The sequence below is a fragment of the Mus musculus genome, chromosome 4 (genome assembly GCF_000001635.26).
Source record: "Mus musculus strain C57BL/6J chromosome 4, GRCm38.p6 C57BL/6J".
NCBI classification, from domain to species: domain Eukaryota; kingdom Metazoa; phylum Chordata; class Mammalia; order Rodentia; family Muridae; genus Mus; species Mus musculus.
Genome location: NC_000070.6, coordinates 82,843,747 through 82,861,170, shown reverse-complemented (window position 1 = coordinate 82,861,170; position 17,424 = coordinate 82,843,747). Strand labels below are relative to the sequence as shown.

General features: G+C 40.2%; 1 protein-coding gene across 8 annotated transcripts in view; it reads left to right on the top strand.

Annotated features, from left to right (window-relative positions):
- The first annotated feature begins 1,273 nt into the window (after positions 1-1,273).
- Positions 1,274-17,424, top strand: part of Zdhhc21 (zinc finger, DHHC domain containing 21) — a 61,160-nt gene continuing 45,009 nt past the window's right edge. For 2 of the 8 annotated variants that reach the window (NR_149737.1, NM_026647.4), the window contains exons 1-4: positions 1,498-1,681; positions 7,056-7,202; positions 13,432-13,628; positions 16,969-17,067. Coding sequence is in view for 7 of the 8 variants with exons in the window: in NM_026647.4 (NP_080923.2) it covers positions 13,475-13,628; positions 16,969-17,067 (253 nt within the window). In the remaining variant the exon portion in view is untranslated. Of the gene's footprint in view, positions 1,421-1,497; positions 1,682-4,186; positions 4,348-7,055; positions 7,203-10,102; positions 10,629-10,670; positions 12,868-13,431; positions 13,629-16,968; positions 17,068-17,424 lie in introns of those variants that run through there. The other 6 variants (XM_011250093.3, XM_011250094.3, XM_011250097.3 and 3 more) reach the window with 6 other exon arrangements.

Below are 17,424 nucleotides of genomic sequence, written 5' to 3'. Positions count from 1 at the left end.
TATGCAATATATACATATATGTGCATATATGTGTATATGTATATATGTATACATACACATATAATTCTGCAGCTAAGTTAACTTGCTCAAAAGATGTAATTTACAAAGCTTAAGAACTAAGAACAGTTTAAAAATAAAGGAAAGTCATGATTTACTTATTTCTCTTATCTTAAAGAACGCCCCTTTTGTAAAGAAGATTGTCAGGTGGTTTTATGAGGCTTCTGTTTAGATTTAGAGTTGAGAGAGTACTGCTAACAGGGTTAAAGTCAAGGCTGCAATCACCCTGGCCCTGAGTAGCTGCCACAGTGACTGTGACACTGTTGTTTGAGATGTAGAGGGAAGAATGAGCACTATCTTGGAGACAGCCTTGGCTTTAGTGGTTGTGTTGATGTTTCTTGACACACAGCCAGGAGGAAAGCTAGGTCTCCGCGTGAGAGGCCTCCCCCTTTCCCACACTCCCTTGTTTTCTTTGTCTTCCTATCCTGCCCCTATCAGTGGGGAAGTAGAAGATTTTTTTTTTTTAAGGGGAATGAAATTAAGGGGATTTGTCAGGAAATGGAACAAGCTAGTTGAAGGTAACTTTAGAGTTAGTACAGCTGTCGTCCCAGGACCTGAGTAACAGGTACCACCGGGAACAGTTTGTTCTGGAAGGCTCTCAATACCATTCAACAAGAAGTACAGACTTCCTACAGCAGGGAATTCCTCTCCCATCCACACATGATCTTCTTCTGGGACATGTAGGCATAACCAGCTATCTCCATACAGTATAAACTTTTCCACGGCACTATTTAGGAGTGACGTGCAAAAAGCTATATTATTATATTATATATAATATAACATATTATATTATATTATTATATTTATATTATATTATTGTATCTCAGGCGTTTGTGAGGATAACAGCTTAGATTGGGAGATGGGTTATTTGAGCTGTTGCGTTCATTAATTTTTTTTCCTAGGTGTCACTGATTGGAGCGCTGACAATTTATAGAGATTATCTGAAATGCATTTAAAAATGATTTGAATGCGGATTTAGGTTGCCAACAAGAATTGGAAAAACCTCCAATGGCTGGGGTATCCCAAAAGAGGGTCTGAAGGCCCTAAAGATGAACACTGCTGCTTTGGGGTGCACTGATAGGTGTCACCTCCAGATCCTGAATTAAAATTCAGGTACGGAATGAGCAGGCCTGAGACTGCATTCTCTCCAGAATCCCAGAAGATGTCAATGTTGCAGACTAAATTTTGAAGCAAGGTAACATTGGAAAATCCATAGCTGTCACTGGGGAGAGAGGCCTGTTCCCCGACAGAAGGAGGAAGCGAGCACTGCTTAAGGCTGAGGCTGGTCCTAGGCAGGGAGGGTGTGGGGACACGCGTGTGCGGCCGCCTGGGCAGGGCCGGGATGCAGGGCGGGGAGGCACAGGTAGGTTAGACGAAGGTAGGCCGGGCGCAGCGCTGGGCTGCGAGCGCTTTCAGGTCTTTCGGCCCTCGGCGGCTCCCATCGCAGCTCCGGGGCGCGAAGCGGAGAGGGCGACGGCGGCCGTGCCTCCGCGCGGGCGCGCGGGCATGCCGACACCCACTCGGCCGGTCCCGGCGCCTCGGCTCCCGGAAGCGGAAGGGGACTGCGGCCCGGCCTGGGCGGCGGAGGCGCGGAGCCGAGTGGAAAGCGGCGGAGCGGGCGGCGGTGAGTGTGGGCCGGCGGGCGGTCCCGCACCTGCCATGCAGCATCCCTCCCGGAGACCGCGGCCCTGAATGGGCTGGGGTGGGGAGAGAAATCCGCCGAGTTCTCCCCGGGACTCTGGCGTCCCTGCACCCCCGGGGCCCGGGCTGTCGGCGTGACCGAGCGTTTCATTCATTTCGAGGTCGCTGGTGCGGAGCTGCAGAGGACCCTCTGGGAGAAAACCGTGCACCTCCATTGACCTTCTCCCTCCTCTCCCTCGGCCGGCCGCACCGGCTGTTTTGAGAAAATGGCTTTCCGCATGGCAGCACTTTGCACTTGTTACCATTCCCTGTAATCACTCGCTGAACGTAACCTGCGCTGGTCGTTTAAAATTTATGGTCTTTTCTCGAGATGTATTTGGGTCACATTTTAAGATACCGTATGAGTCAGTGGAAGATGTTTGTATCTCCAGGGCTAAGAGGACCTGGCCGGTCATTACTTGAAAATACTGCAATATAGCAGTTCATAAAAGTACAGGAGGGGCTGGGTAAAAATCAAGGTCATTGTGGGTGGGTCATAAATCAGTGTAAAGTTTCAGCCCAAAATAAGGGCAAATAAGGGTAATTAAGTGTAAGTTTAAAAGACTTGTCCAATGGGTCCTCCACCCACTGCTAATATGCATACCCCTCACCCTCCCCCCCCCGACCCCAAATTCACTCCCTACTTTGTGGTAAAAGATAATGATAGCCGTTACCATTTGATGACTGCTTAGTGTGTGCCATTCCTAGATGAAAGGGTTTGGTGCAGTATCTCATTAAGTTCTTCCAGAGCTTGAGATCCACGGATAAAGTTCAGAGGGTACCCTGTTGCCACCTTAGTTGTGCCCTCTCAGTAGTAAGGCTTTTGAAGAGGAGAAGTGGTATGAAATCATTTGGGGGAAAAAAAAAAAACCAGATACAGTTTGGAGTTGAAGACAGAAAAGCCAGATTCGCTTTTGGTTTCTGTACTATCCAGCTATGGGGTCATGGGTAGGCCAGGGATCCAGTGTTATTTTCTCATCTATACAACTAGGTAGCCAGGCTACGTTTTTCTAAGCGGTGATCTTTCAAGCTTTCTCATGTCTGTCTGGGAAATGTCTGCTTTTAACTTAACACCCTTTTGACATGGTGAGGAGGATCCACGGTGAACATTTACCTCATGACCAAAAAAAAAAAAAAAAAAAAAAAAAACAAAACAAAAAAAAAAAAACAAAAGAAAGACCTCCAGAATTCAATTTGACTGTAAAACAGCAGAATTATATTAGATGTCTTCAAACTATGGAGAGCTCTGTTAATACTTAAGGAGCTGTAGCTAGAATAAACACAGTGTACATGTTTAAGAGAAATTGATGTCTAAGCAAGCTTTGTTTACTTACGAAAATTTAAATACCTAAGTACCTACGTATCGGTACGTCCATTAGGATCCAGACAAAAAGAAATCAGTTGGTCATAACCTTTTCACTTATGTGCCCACTGCCTGACTTCTCTAATTCATAATGGGTAATTCAGAATTCTATTGGGAAAGCACATGTAGTAGTAGAGAGACTAAGAACTCTGGGAAATGTCCACTTGGAACCTATGGAAACGGCTCAGCATAGGATGTTGTGTGTTGCAGCAATATAAATTTATCAGGCATAACTGGGGAAGCAAAGGAATGTAGACTTTATTATATTATTTAGCAAAAGTATTAGGGTTTAGATTCAACTTTTCAAATGTAGAAATTAAAGATCATTCTAGTAGAACAGTCAGGGTATGCATTTATTATATACTATTACTGAAATTAAAGATGTTTGACATAATATAGAATGAGCAAAAAGTAGAGGTCTCCCATGATCTCCCCGATCTATCGCCATATATATGTTTGCATATATATGTCAGTCAGTGGTAGAGTTCTTGCCTGGGATGAGCAAGGCCCTGGGTTGGATCCACTGCACTGGAAGGAGGAGGGATGGTGAAAAATTAAAGAAAGAAAGAAGCCTGGGTATGATTTGTTGGTTAAGGATCCCCAGGAAGCTCTATCAGCTCGTTTGGTAGTCACATTTTTCATGTGTGAGGCTGCTAGCCAACCCTAAACTACCTTACTGTAATGTCAGTTTATTAGCATGTTTCTTGGTTTATAGCTGGCTATGTCTTTTGCATTATAGGCCTGCTTTTCTACTGTAGTCATCGCAGTGTAGATTAAGCTGCTTCTAGGCTTTAAGGGGCTCGATGTAGATACACACACACACACACACACACACACAGACACAGATACAGAGAGTGAGTGAGTTAGAGAGATCAGATTTGGTACAGATTAGCAGTGCTTGATTGTGAATTCACACATTCTTTTTTTTTAAGTCTTTTATCTGTGGTTAGAGAGTTACTTAGTTGTTCACAACCGGCAGAATTTCATTATTAGAAGCATTTAATGTTAGTATGCTTAATTCATACCTGTGTTGGTAAACTCTGCTATGTGTGGGCAGGCCAATCTAGCCTTTTTTTCTTTTCCCAGGATGTCTTGGCCCAGTGGCTACTTGAAGGGCAATAGCTTGCTCCTTTTCCCATTTGGAAGAACATGTCTGGTTAACACCCAGGAAAAACCTGACTTGGCCTCTACATTTCTGGCTTCTACTGTACCTGAGTGTTTTTTCCTAGTGTTATTTTTGGAGGAAGGTAATTACTGAACCTGTCTCCACCCTACATTAATATTGCCTTTTGTGTTTTTGTACTCCTGTGTTCCTCCATGAAAATCCCCACAGAGCTTTTCATACACGGAAACAGTATTTGATAGTCGGTCTTTAGTTGGTATCATTCTACATCTTCCAAGTCATTCTTGGGTCAGGAGAGTACAGAAGTACGTAACGCTGGCCTGGTGTTGTCAGCGGAAGTGCATACTTGGGAATTCTATGAAGCTGGTATACATGTGCATGTGAAGGGCCAACAGCTTATGTCCAGTTTTGTCCAGACTGCAGTAACAGAGAGCCTTCCGCAGGGTGCATTGAAACCATTGGAGGTGCCAGGACAATGTGCCTGGACACTACAGCCCCCGTGATTCTTTGATTTGTGTCTCAGAATGCCTTGGCTATACTTGTTCACTAGCTTCTGAAATCAAGTGCTGATTTCCATCCAGGCTCCACTCTTGGCTTACATCTGGCTTTCTACTTGGAGGAGGAGCTTTGTTTCAGATCAAACCTGTATTTTCTTTTTTCTGCTTGAAAACAGAGCAGGCCGTGTGTGACACGCATCTTCCCTGCATACTTACAAAGCAATATGTCAGTGGGAAGCCTGCAGTAACTGAAGGGGTCTCTGGCAGTTTATTTTGTGTGAGTGTGTGTGTATGCATGTGTGTGGGCACATACTTGCCATGGCACATTTTGTAAAAGTTAGAGGACCATGTACAGGAATTCCTTCTCTCCTCCCACCATATGGGCCCCAGGAATTGAACTCAGGTCTGCAGGCTCGACGGCAGGTGCCTTTACCCACAGAGACTTCTCACTGATCCTAAAGGGTTTAATTTAATAAATAATTCCCTGGCTTTGGTATTAAACAAAATAGAAAGTAGATGGATGGTTAAATGTTAGTAACACTTTTAATGATGGGGTTCAGTGATATCTTTATTTAGGATTGCTAAAGTCATACTTATTTTTAATTCACTTCGCTTTCAAGTCACCGTTGGCCAATGGTGCTTCCTTGCTAGGCAGCTTCCCACTGAAGTGTGACAGCAGTCCTCTAAGTTAGCATTATCATCCCTGTTTTGCCATGTTACAATGAAACTTGGAAAGGAAAAAGAGGCAGTACAAGTTTGACCATAGCTCCCTATTTTTAATGCCCATATAAGACAGGTCTACTTTGTTGATAATAAACTGAGTATTGATGATATTTTTAAAATAATGTTAGGCAGATTGCTAAAGTCAACTAGAGCCTGGTATCTCAGAGTTAACTGCCATGATTAATCAGTTTTTAGAGTAGAATAAAATCAAAAGCCAAGTAACTTTATGGATGTCTTTAAAGATATGTACTTGCAACTTTGGTTTTTATTGTGGTATGTTTAAAAAACTAATCCGTTTTTTATATTGTTTTAAATGTAGCGTGTTAATAAATGTACAGTGCTGATGTTCAGTGACATTTTATAGTTGTGAGGCATTGAGATATTGTTATCTCCTAACTTTTGGATTCAGGGGCTTCATGTTATTTGTATCCCACAGAGTGATTTTTTTTAGACTTTTAGTCAGTGAGTGGCTGGGATTTGAGTCATGGGTGATTGACCTGTGCTGCTTCCTAATAATGTGACTGACAGAAAGTGCTGTGAGGAAGCCATCAAGAGCTCCAAGCCTTAGCTGCATTACCAACTTTGGCCATGTTTCAAAATGTACTGCATATAATTCTCGGGCTTGCCTGTTTGTTTTCCTGGATAAAAAATTCATTTGTTTACCAATAGTGACGTAGCAGCTCCCCAAGTTTGTCATACATCCTTGGCCCCTAAGGGCAAGACAAAAGTGAAGGAGACCACTTTGAACTTGGTTAAAGTTAGTGGGTGCTGAGAGATGGCTCAGTGGCTAGGAGCACCTGCTGCTCTTCTAGAGGACCAGAATTTCTTCAGCATCTGTGATAATATGTATTTAATAACTTGGTTGAAGAAGTGAGTTGGTATGCCCTATGGAGAGTTCTTTATAATATGACCTTTTAAAATTTGAACTGTAGTAGTTCACTTTTCTGGTTGACTCTCAGTGGTTTTGTTCGAGGAAGATAAATTTTTTGTTAGCATTTTGAATGAGAACATGGACTTTACATTCCTCTGTTCGCCTGTCGAGCTTAGAGACTTGGAGCTGCACATTTGATCATCACTGTCCTGATTCTCACAAGTGGGCTAAGAATGCATTGTGACTCTTTGCTTTGTGGCTAAGGCAGTTCACTGAGCCCAAATGCACAACACATGGTTATTTGGTTTCATGGGAACTGGATGATTTCAAAAGAGAGAGCTTACAGGAATAAAGACCATGGTGCTCCTGGCAGTGTGTGTGTGTGTGTGTGTGTGTGTGTGTGTGTGTGTGAGAGAGAAAGAGTGAGTGTGTGTGTGAGTGTGTGTGTGTGTGAGAGAGTGTGTGTGTGTGTGTGTGTGTGTGTGTGTGTGTGTGTGAGTGTGTGTGAGAGAGTGTGTGTGTGTGAGAGAGATAGAGTGTGTGAGTGTGTGTGTGAGTGTGTGTGTGGCGGTGTGTGTGTGTGTGTGTGTGTGTGTGGTGGGGAGGGGATAGGAATGCACAAGCCACCTGGACTGGTCATCTTAGTTCTGATCTTAACACCTTTGGTTATTTACTTTCCCAGAATATCTTCCTGCTTACTGTTTTTATCTCTGTAAGACATTTTTGTTAAACTCTTCATAGGTACTCACAGAGAACTGGTATTGAAGGGAGGCCCATACGATGGAATATGAAATATAAAGAAATAAATAAAAGAATGACTCAAGAAGATAGCACTTCTAAATGCAAGTGCCAGAAAAATCACAGTTCATCTCAGTGAATTTGCAAGTGGTAAGTGGGCATTCAATTTTACATAAGAATGTGTTTGCTTTCCGTGAGATAGTGTGTCCTTGAAATCTAGTGCTTAGCAAATTCCTTTGCTAATGAAGAATTAAAGGCAATTTAGGCTTTTTCATATTAAAATTTAATAATGTATTTTCTTAAGACTTTAATGTCAGAAACATCTTTTTAAATTATAAATCTTAATGGCTTTATGCAGTTCTTTCTGCACTACATTTTAAAAACTAATCTTAAGTGAGAAAGTGAAGCTCAAATTAAACATTTTTGTTTTTAAGACCATTGGTGTCTGTGCTTTAGGCTATTTCTATTTTTCAGTTGGTTGAAAAGAATGTAGAGTTTCATGTCCTCACTAATAGACTTAGAAGAAAACATAACTTGTACATATAGCATAAAAGCTATCCCTCCTTCCTGCTCTGTCAGCCATGTGTTACATGTGGTCTTAGGGATGATCTGAGATGGCTGTCTGCTCAGTCTTGAAACAGCCTGACTGAGATAGCAACTATAGATGATGTCAAGGCATGGGCTTGGCACATCGCTTCGCGCACAAGTCAACTGGGGAGGTTGAGGCAGTCAGCTGTACTTCTCGCCAGTGATGGTCTTTGCATGGCTAACCGCCCCATTCTGAGTTAGGTAGTTTTAACCATGTGGTGAATAGTAGTAACCTCTATTGAAGATAGTTCGATTTCTAACTGTTTTCCAGGACACAGTGTTTTTGCTGTTCATTTTTTCCCCCTCATTTTCACTGACCTAGGCAACCCAGTCCATTCTCATACAAGAGGGTCTTGGAGGACATGTGACATAAACATGCTTGTGTCTGAAATGGGGTGGAGCCCAGTGTCAAGAGCCAGCTTCCCAGTGTGCTCAAGTGGCATCTGAGAGTTGATATGTATCCTGTACACTGTATCATGGATGGCCACTGTTAGCAGTTTAGTCACTGTTTTCTTCAGACTGACATGTTCTCTGTGTACAAACCACTTTTTGTAAACAAAAAATTATTATACTATAACTTGGACCCCCAGATTTTTGTCTTGAAAAAAAATCAAACCGAAGCATGGAAATAAATTTGAAGGTGTAACACCTGAATACTCTCATGTAGATAGTGTTGTAGTGACAATTCTAGAATTTTGGTTTCTCATAGAACTATTATAAGAATGTATTTTCGTTTTAATTCCAGGTGTTGGAATATGGGGCTACTTCAGACTGTGTGCAGCAGCTGACTATGAGTTGCCTCATGCTGTAGCAGAGGCATGGTTTTGGCAGCTGTAGATAGTTTCTGTAATTGTGTGATGTTTGGAATTCTGATGGTATATAAATGCTAGATGCTCTATAGGTGAGGTGAGGTGGGTGGTTGTTAGTTTGTTAGTAGTTGTGCTCATAGGAGAAACAAGAAGAAAGAATTTAGATTCAGGGATTCCTCCCTTCCCCTCCCCTCCCTTCCCCTCCCCTCCCTTCCCCTCCCCTCCCCTCCCCTCCCCTCCCCTCTCCTTCTTTCTCTGCTATCTAATGATATGGGGTGAAGGTGGTGAGTGGGGAATGAAGGGTAGAAAAAAGAAGAAGCCACAAAATAGCCAGCACTAGCTACAAGCAAAGAAGAAGCAAAGAGAAAGAAATTAGGCTCAAGTATCACTATCTCTCCCCCCACCCCCATTGTTCTTTCTCTCCTATCTAGTGATCAGGGGTGGAATAAAGGGTAGGAAAGAATAGAACCCACAAAGTAGCAAAGACCAGCCACACTGCGTAGTTGGGGATCTGAATTCCATCGCATCCCATCCATCCATCTGTCAGCTTTATTATTATCATTCTATTTCAGTGTGAATTGCAGACATCAGGATTATTCTCTTTGAGTAGAGTTCAGACCTGGCTTACAGTTTTGACTTTGTAGTGCTTCACATACAGAGTGCAGAATGCCTCGCTCTTACCTGTACTCTTCCTGAGCTTGATGAATGTTTGATAAAGGTACAGGAAGGTTTTAGATAATACTGTATTTTTATGATTACAAAAGGTGGTATTTCTCTGTATCTCCTTGTCTGTCCACTTTGTACACTTGAAAGTGTGCTTTCATAGGTGTTATAAATAAAACTGCTGGGCTCAAGGCTTTTACATTTTGATGGGTATGCCAAATAGCCCTCTCAAGGGGACTTTATCCGTTTACATGCAGGTCAGCAGTGTAGCAATGTATGGGAGTGCTGTTTTCCCCTGAACCCTCAACATGTGAAAATCTACCTAGTCCCTCCACATCTCTCATCCTCAGCGGTTACCCATTAGATGTTTTTTCTATTTGTGAGTTGTCTTCCCTCTATTTACTTTGTGTGCTACTTATCAGTCATGCATTATAATATTCTTTTTGGGAATGCTTTGTCTGTAATTTTATTTTTGATATGTCTTGAGTTCAGAAATTTAAATTTTTTGTTGTCACCCAGTGTTTGCAGGTCTTTATTGTGAAGGCCATTCTTACACCAAGCATTTAAAGTCACTTGCTCTTTGCTTCCAGAGTTGGCTTTTATAAACCTTTACAAGAAAACAGAGGTCATTGTGACTAAAGTGCTAGGGAAGTTGGTTTTAGTTTTAAACCCTGAGTTAAATTCAGATAGTAATCAGAGTGCTAGAGAGTCTTCAGACACGAGTATGAATGGTGAGTCTTTCCCATACATATGGGAGAGTAATAAAGCCAGTTTTAGCTAAGGTGGGGAGTCATAGGAAACTTAAGTTTACGAATATATGTTTGACTTTGCTTTTTTATTAATTATTTTGGTTAGTCCTTATTTTTCTCTAAAATTTTCATTCTGACATTACAATTTTCTGTCATATTGTCTTTTTATTTATTTATTTATTTATTTATTTTGTTATTTTCCTTTCCTCAGTGACTCAAATCTTTCTTCTGTGGTGGTAAATCAAGGTGCCGAAATGGCAAGAAAGGAAAGATTGTATACCTTCAGAATAAATTGAACATTGTAAATATTTCCTCAGGGTAGTTTATTACAGTTGAATTATAATTTCTTTAAAAGCAGTTTGTGCTGTAGTAATTTACATCAGTATGAAGCTAGTCACTCTGCTCGAGTGTAGTCACCAGATAGCAATCTCCAGTGCTGAGGAACCAGTTCTTCAACTAACTAGTCACTTCAAAGTTTGATTCGGAGCTCATCACTTAGCAGACAAATTAGCATGTGGGGATCTCCAGCTAATGAAAGTATCTGGGAAATGCCATCCTTAAACCTAGCAGGCAGCACTGTTCAGTCTGGTGGTTGCTCAGGATGTGTAATAGTTTCTGTCCAGCCATCAGCCACACCTCGCTGGAGTGATCCTGCCATTCTACCAGTGTGACAGGCTCTCGGCTGTAACCAGCTGTGGGCTCCCGGAAGACCACTGTTCTCCCCGGCCTCCTATAAGGACTATATGGTGCTAATTTTTACTAATCAGGTATTTGTTTTCAGTATTCAATGGTGTGTTCCTTGTTTAATTTCTCTGGGCTCAGTCTTCTTGGGAATGGTGGTGTTTTAGAGTTTGCTGCCTACATATGTTTTCATTCAGGGAACAGACCCATCTTAAATGATTTGGTCACTGTGTGGAACTTTCTGCTGTGAGGGATTGATCTTTTCATAATAAGAAAAAATTGTTATTTCAAAACTAATGGAATTAAAAACAGATTCAAAAGATGAATACTTGATGATTTTCCTACCTTACAGATTTATATATGTTTCTAATGTTAATGTTAGGAATAAGCCACAGAAGTATTGTTGCATGCGAACTTAGTTTTTAGTCTTGTATGGAATTGAAGCATTGAAAGCCAGAAGGGTAAATGAAGTTCATACTGTTGGGTGTGTTGTGTTGGGAAGCAGAGCCTCTGTCTTTTCTTGTATCTCTGGATAGTTTAGCAAGGCTGTAAAATATTAACAGTAAATCTCAGGCCAGCCTGGGCTACATAGCAAAGTCCTTTCCTAACTTCCCACCCTCCCAAATTACACTTTGCAGTGATTCTCTTTTTAGCCATGCAGGTATCTGTGCTCCTTTAGTTTTAGAATAATGATTCCTAGCAAGTGACACAATATGCTTTACTCTGTCTGGTTTTCTTTACTTTAATGCTCCCTTTTATATTCCTAAGAGATAATGAAGTCCAACTTTTTAAAAGATCTGGCTCTATTCCTATTTTAGAATTCTTATAAAAACACTGATTTGGACTTTATTTCATTTAAATTGGGGGTATATTGCATTTGAGTTCTTATCAGTTTTTCAAGGGGAAACTAGTACCTTTTAAATTAAAAATACACATTTAAAATAATTTATGTTTTTGGTCCTACTGGGGATTGATGTAGTCTCGCTGGAGTGATCCTGCCAAGTAGTCTACTGTTGCTTAGTGCTGTGATCTTCTTCTTTTTTCTTTCTGTTGCTTCAAGAGTTGGGAGTTTGTAAGGATGAGAGGAGAGGTATTCTTTTGAACTTAAGTGGCCTATAATCTTTGCTTTGGTAGCCTCTGGCCCTGCTGAGCACCAGCAAGGCCCTTCGGTGGGAGCCCAATTATTCCTAGAATGAAGTAGGCTGTCAGATCTGCTGCAGATCTGGGAGTCATCCTCACCTTTTTTTCACTCTCAGCAGGGAAGCAATGAGTAAGGCTCACTGACTGGGTTTTACTTTACTAGGTCCCTTCTCTAAAGTTAGTTCTGACTTTTGTTTTCTTTCAATCTAACTAGTTTGTCTCTAATTTTATTCTCCACAGGAGAGGGTTAATAATTTATTTAAAGTACAGATTTCATTTAAACCCCACCTTAGTAGCTTTCTTGTGCTACTAAATGAAGTTCAAGTACTCTAAATGACATGTTTTCCTCATGATAGAGCCCTGTCCTTATTTCTGAGTCAGTCCATGGGGGGTTTATGACTTCTGATGGCAGATTGTGGCACTTCCTGTGACACTTAGCTTAGTCACCCTGCTCTGGCCTCCTGTTGCTGTACTGTTGCTGTGTTTTGTCGTAGATAACCTTTACTCTTTCAAGACTGAGCTCAGTTTGTTTCTGTTCCTGGAAGCCCCGCTGGAATCACTAGGCCCCTCTTCTGTGCAATTACTGACAACTTGTCACAGATCTGGAACTTACCATTGTAAATTAAACCCTTTTTAAATGACATTTTCCAAATGCACTTGGTTTATTTAAGCAAAGGCCGTGCCTTATTAATAGTTGTTCTTACAGTGTCTAGGAAGTGACTCTTATTAGAGTTAACTGCACTCACTACTGTACCACTGACTACGTAGTGAAGGCAGTGGTTAGTTCTTCTGAGCCAGCATTCATCTGGGTGATGCACCTGTTTCTGAGTCTTGTGAGGAATTCAGGGGACGTGGAATGGGGTCTGGGAATCTGTCTTTTTTTTTTTTTTAAAGTTCCCTAGTTGATTCTAGTTTGTTGCAAGTTTGAAAATGACTGACCTAATTAAGTATTATACCATTATAGTTTGTGTCAGAGATGCCCCTAGACCATGTAGAGTAAGTAGTTGTTTAAGCCTAGTAAGGTATACCTACTACAGTATGGATATTTTTAGGTCACTTGATGGAATGACTTCTGAATGAAATCTCAGCTCACTTGGAGACTTTCTCATTCAGGGATGTGTTGCTGACTGTGAACTCTCAGCTGAATGATAGTCCCACGTAAGCAAGAGTCTGCTTGAGTTGACAGTAAGCAAATTAGTTGGGCTTCATCCCACAGATTTTAGTTACTTGTAATTTTCACTTAATTTTAGTCTTTCAAAATGATTTAAAAAGTATTTCATTGTGGTTTTAAGTACATATACAATCTTTATGTTTAAATTTGTGTATACCCACAAAGTACCACCCAGATCAAGGTTTAAAATTTTTGGTCCTTTAGAAGTTTTGATCAAATTTATTTCCAGCTAGAATATACCCCAAGATAACCAGAATTAGAGCCTGTGATGTTAGCCTCCTGGTTAAAGTGCTAAGACTTTTGCACATGTTTTTTGGTGGACATACTCATTCATTTCTTTTGTGTCTATACATGAAATTTATAGATAAGGATAAACAACTATTTTTGCGATTTATTTTGAACAATTAGAATTAAATTGTTTGAAGATTTAAGTAAATTTTGTATTTGTTTTGCTAAGTACGTATTGAGACAAAACTCAAATATGCACAGGAAACTCAGCAAATATCATGAAGTTTCCAGAGATATAGCTTTTCACTGAGTAATTTTTCCGTGTTAGTAACTCTTGCTTTTCTCCCCAGGATTGTCTTGCCTGTGGGCGGCAGGCGGGTACAGGACTGCAGAATGGGTCTTCGGATTCACTTTGTTGTTGACCCGCATGGTTGGTGCTGCATGGGCTTGATTGTCTTTGTCTGGTTATACAATATTGTTATAATTCCCAAAATTGTCCTCTTTCCTCACTATGAAGAAGGACATATTCCTGGCATTTTAATAATAAGTAAGTTCTAAGTATTATTACCTTCTGTGAAGTTTTTTTTTTTTCATTGTGAATGTTTTGAAGTACAGCGTCTTCCTGACTTCCTTTGGCTATGCTATTTCCGTAGCACTACTAAACCTTTAAGGTTAAAGTTGTACAAAACAATAGCTTTTTGTACTTGGAGAGATAGGATACTAACTCTATATTTATTTCATTCTGAAAAGTATATGAAGACCATTTTGTCAGGAGAAAAGCCTGACAATAGGATTTGTATTTAATTGTAAACATGGGAGGTTATTGATTGATTGATTGATTGATTACTATTTTGGGACAAGGCTTCTCTCTGTAGCCCAGGGTGGCCTCAGACTTGCCATCTTTCTGCATTTCTTCTGCATGCCTGGGACCCCAGCATCCCTGTGCTGGCTTGAAGGTGGAGGCATTATAATATAAGGAAGGGGATGGGCTATATTACTGGGAGATGAGAATTTCATGATCCTGAAGATGACCCGAGTGTGATGCCACTGGATTTCCTGGATCATTATTATCTGCTGCAGCCCAGAGATTATGGCTTGCTTATGTTCCTGACAGTCGGATCACAATGATACATCGGTGCCGTAATTTCCTAACCCAATAAGCCCATATTAAAAACACACAGCCCTGTTTATATTTATTATATTTATAAGCTATATGCCTAGATTGGGCAGATAGCTAGCACTTTATTAGTTTATTCCCCAGCTATCAAACCCCTTGCTACTTGCAGCTTCTCCAGGCCATGTGGTTCTGCTCCAGATCGGCTTCCACCTCCTCTTCCTTTATCCTCTCTCCTTCTGCCCCGACTCTCTAAGATCTCCAGTCCCACCTTTCCTTTTCATTTCCCAATCACAGGCTCTAGCCTTTATTTGACCAGTTCGAATGGGGAGAAGGTTCACATGAGATCACCTGAATACATGATCGTAGTTGTGGACAGCTTCTCTTGAGGATGCAGAATTAACATCAGAATACAAACAGTACTAGTGCAATCCACATTTCTCCCTTTTGGTCCAATAAAAAGGCTCCTTCTCCCCCCACCCCCGATATAAATTGAGTACAACCATAACAAATATAAATATAAAATATGATATACCAGGCTGGGTAGTGGTGGCGTACGCCTTTAATCCCAGCACTTGGGAGGCAGAGGCAGGCGGATTTCTGAGTTCGAGGCCAGCCTGGTCTACAGAGTGAGTTTCAGGACAGCCAGGGCTACACAGAGAAACCCTGTCTCAAAAAAAAAAAAAAAATTAAAAATGTCAATTTAGATAAACTCTACAGTTCTATACCTGAATTATGTTCTGATTTTAACTTACATTGCCATCTGAAAACCATTCTTTCAAATCTATATCATCTTCCTCAATGCTAAACAAATTGTTTATGAGACTATAACTAGTTTTCAACCCTGTCAGAAATTTGAGAATGAATTAAATATTACCTGAATATAGGACCCACAAAAACATAGCTTCCAAATTTAACTTAACCAAATTTGCAGAGACAAATGACTACCTGAACAATCCCTAATTCCTCAAAACATTGGAGCATCAGTCTTCAGCCTTCTGGCCCAGGATCATCTGACAGACCTTAAATGAACCAGGAACTATGAAGGACTAACTTACTCTGTTGTGGCAGAGCCACGCTGTTGACTATCCCACATTTTATATCCTTTCCTGGACAGTATTTTTTTTAAATCTGTGGATGGATAGGGCAAGTCTTACCCGGTGGCTACCTTGCCACAACTGGAGCAACTCCATATGGAGGTTTGTTGCTCAGTATCTTCTTTGAACCATGAAGGGAGTGCTGTTAGGAGCAGACCTGGCTTGTAGTCAAATAATCTTTAGTAATGAAATAACCTTAAATGTCCTATTTTGTGGATTTCTGATGTTTTTGAAGACTATCTAAGTATATCTGAACTATTAATCCTTAACTACTCTTAGCTATTTCTATTTGAATAATATTGAAATTACTTTATTATAATTAAATCAGAATCCAATATAACCAGAGTTTACTATCTGGCCCTTAACTTGTGTTACTTAATCATCCTAAACAGTTTGTAATAGCAGCTATAGAAGGACTGGGTCAAGGCCTTGTGTTCTTAAATGAGTTGCATGGGCACAATGCCTATCTAAGAGTAACAATATTAATTTCAAACTTTGTACCAATGTATAAACATTTATATCAATGAAAACCTTAAACCTATATAAATATACATAAATTCTGTTGCAGTGTAAGAAATTAAAACTTCAATTTTGCATCAATATAAGGGTTTCTACCAATGTAAGATTATGGCTATACAATGCTTTGTTTAAGAGTAAATTTAATATCTTATCTCTATTTGTCTATTTCTCTAGTTTTGCTTTTCTTTCCTCCCTCTGCTCCTTAACCTAAGAAGGGAGGGGAGAGGGGAGGAAAGGAAAGGTAGAAATCCCTGACTCTAAGCTCTCTAGTTTCCACCCTGTCCAATGCAGCTCACAACCCCATATCTGCAGTGTTTACAGCTCTCGTGTCCTTCCTTATTTTGATCTCATAGCAGCTATAAGAAATATAATCCCTGCCATACATATTGTGAGGTGTGGTCCTGTAGTTGCCCTGTAGTCCTAGCACTCAGAAGACTGAAGCAGGAAAATGGTGACTTCTAGGCCAGCCTGAGCTCCATAGTAAGATGTACATCAGACAAACAGACAGTCCTTGCAGTCAGGTACACATCAGTGAGCACTGTTTTCTTTTTATGTGTTCAATTTGTTGGTTTTTATTCTCCTATAAAATGTCTATTCTTTTGAGCAACAGAGAATTAGAGGATGTGTTTATTATTTTTCCTATGTTATTAATTTAAAGCATGGTGACTAAATCTCAATTGTTAATATTATTTTTATGGTTACTTTAACATTCAAAAGGTTTTAATTCTACACTTTTAAAGTACATCTCTTAAGATTCCTTGAAAGAGGCAATTGAGTATCACTAATTTAGAATAATTTTGAAGATAGAGTTGCTGAAAGGTTAAATGTAGAATTTTTAAAATGCTGTTTTGATCCTTTTAAATGAATCTACTTGTTTATTCATCACTACTCGAGTTACTGTATGAAAGAATCTCATTTATTATATTTGTCAGTTATTTTAGAAAATCATATTTTAAATTGATACATTTAGTGTAGACGTCATCTTGGCAGGACTATTTGAAATAGTAAAATAAATCTACATTTTGTTTTTACATATAGTCTATTGGTAAAGTTATCCTGATAGATGTTGACTAAAATGCATTTTTAAAATTTTTAGCTTGTTGATAAGAATTTTAAATGAAAAATGACTAACTTCAATGTTTAATTTCATATTACAGTATTCTATGGCATTTCCATATTTTGCCTGGTTGCCTTAGTGAGGGCCTCCTTAACTGATCCTGGAAGACTCCCTGAAAATCCCAAGATCCCACATGCAGGTATGGTGCCTTTTAGGTTCATCCACTTTTCTGATGTTGAAATGATATTTATTGACACATTACCTCCAAAATATGCTTTATGTAAGTCACTCTCAAGTCTCTGCTCACATGTCCGTTTTCAGTTGCAAGCACTCCCCTCCTCCATTCTGTGCCTGCTCTTTTCATTCCTTTTAGACCCACGCCCATTCTGAACATGTGGGTTACTTTACCTCTGTGTGTGTGTGTGTGGGGTTGCATCTCCAGTCTCCAGAAGAGTCTGCTGCCACTGACAACAAGTCAGTATTGTTGAATGACACAGAATCACCTGAGAGACTGTGCTCTACTCAGAACAGGATTGTCACCTTGTGACATTTATAA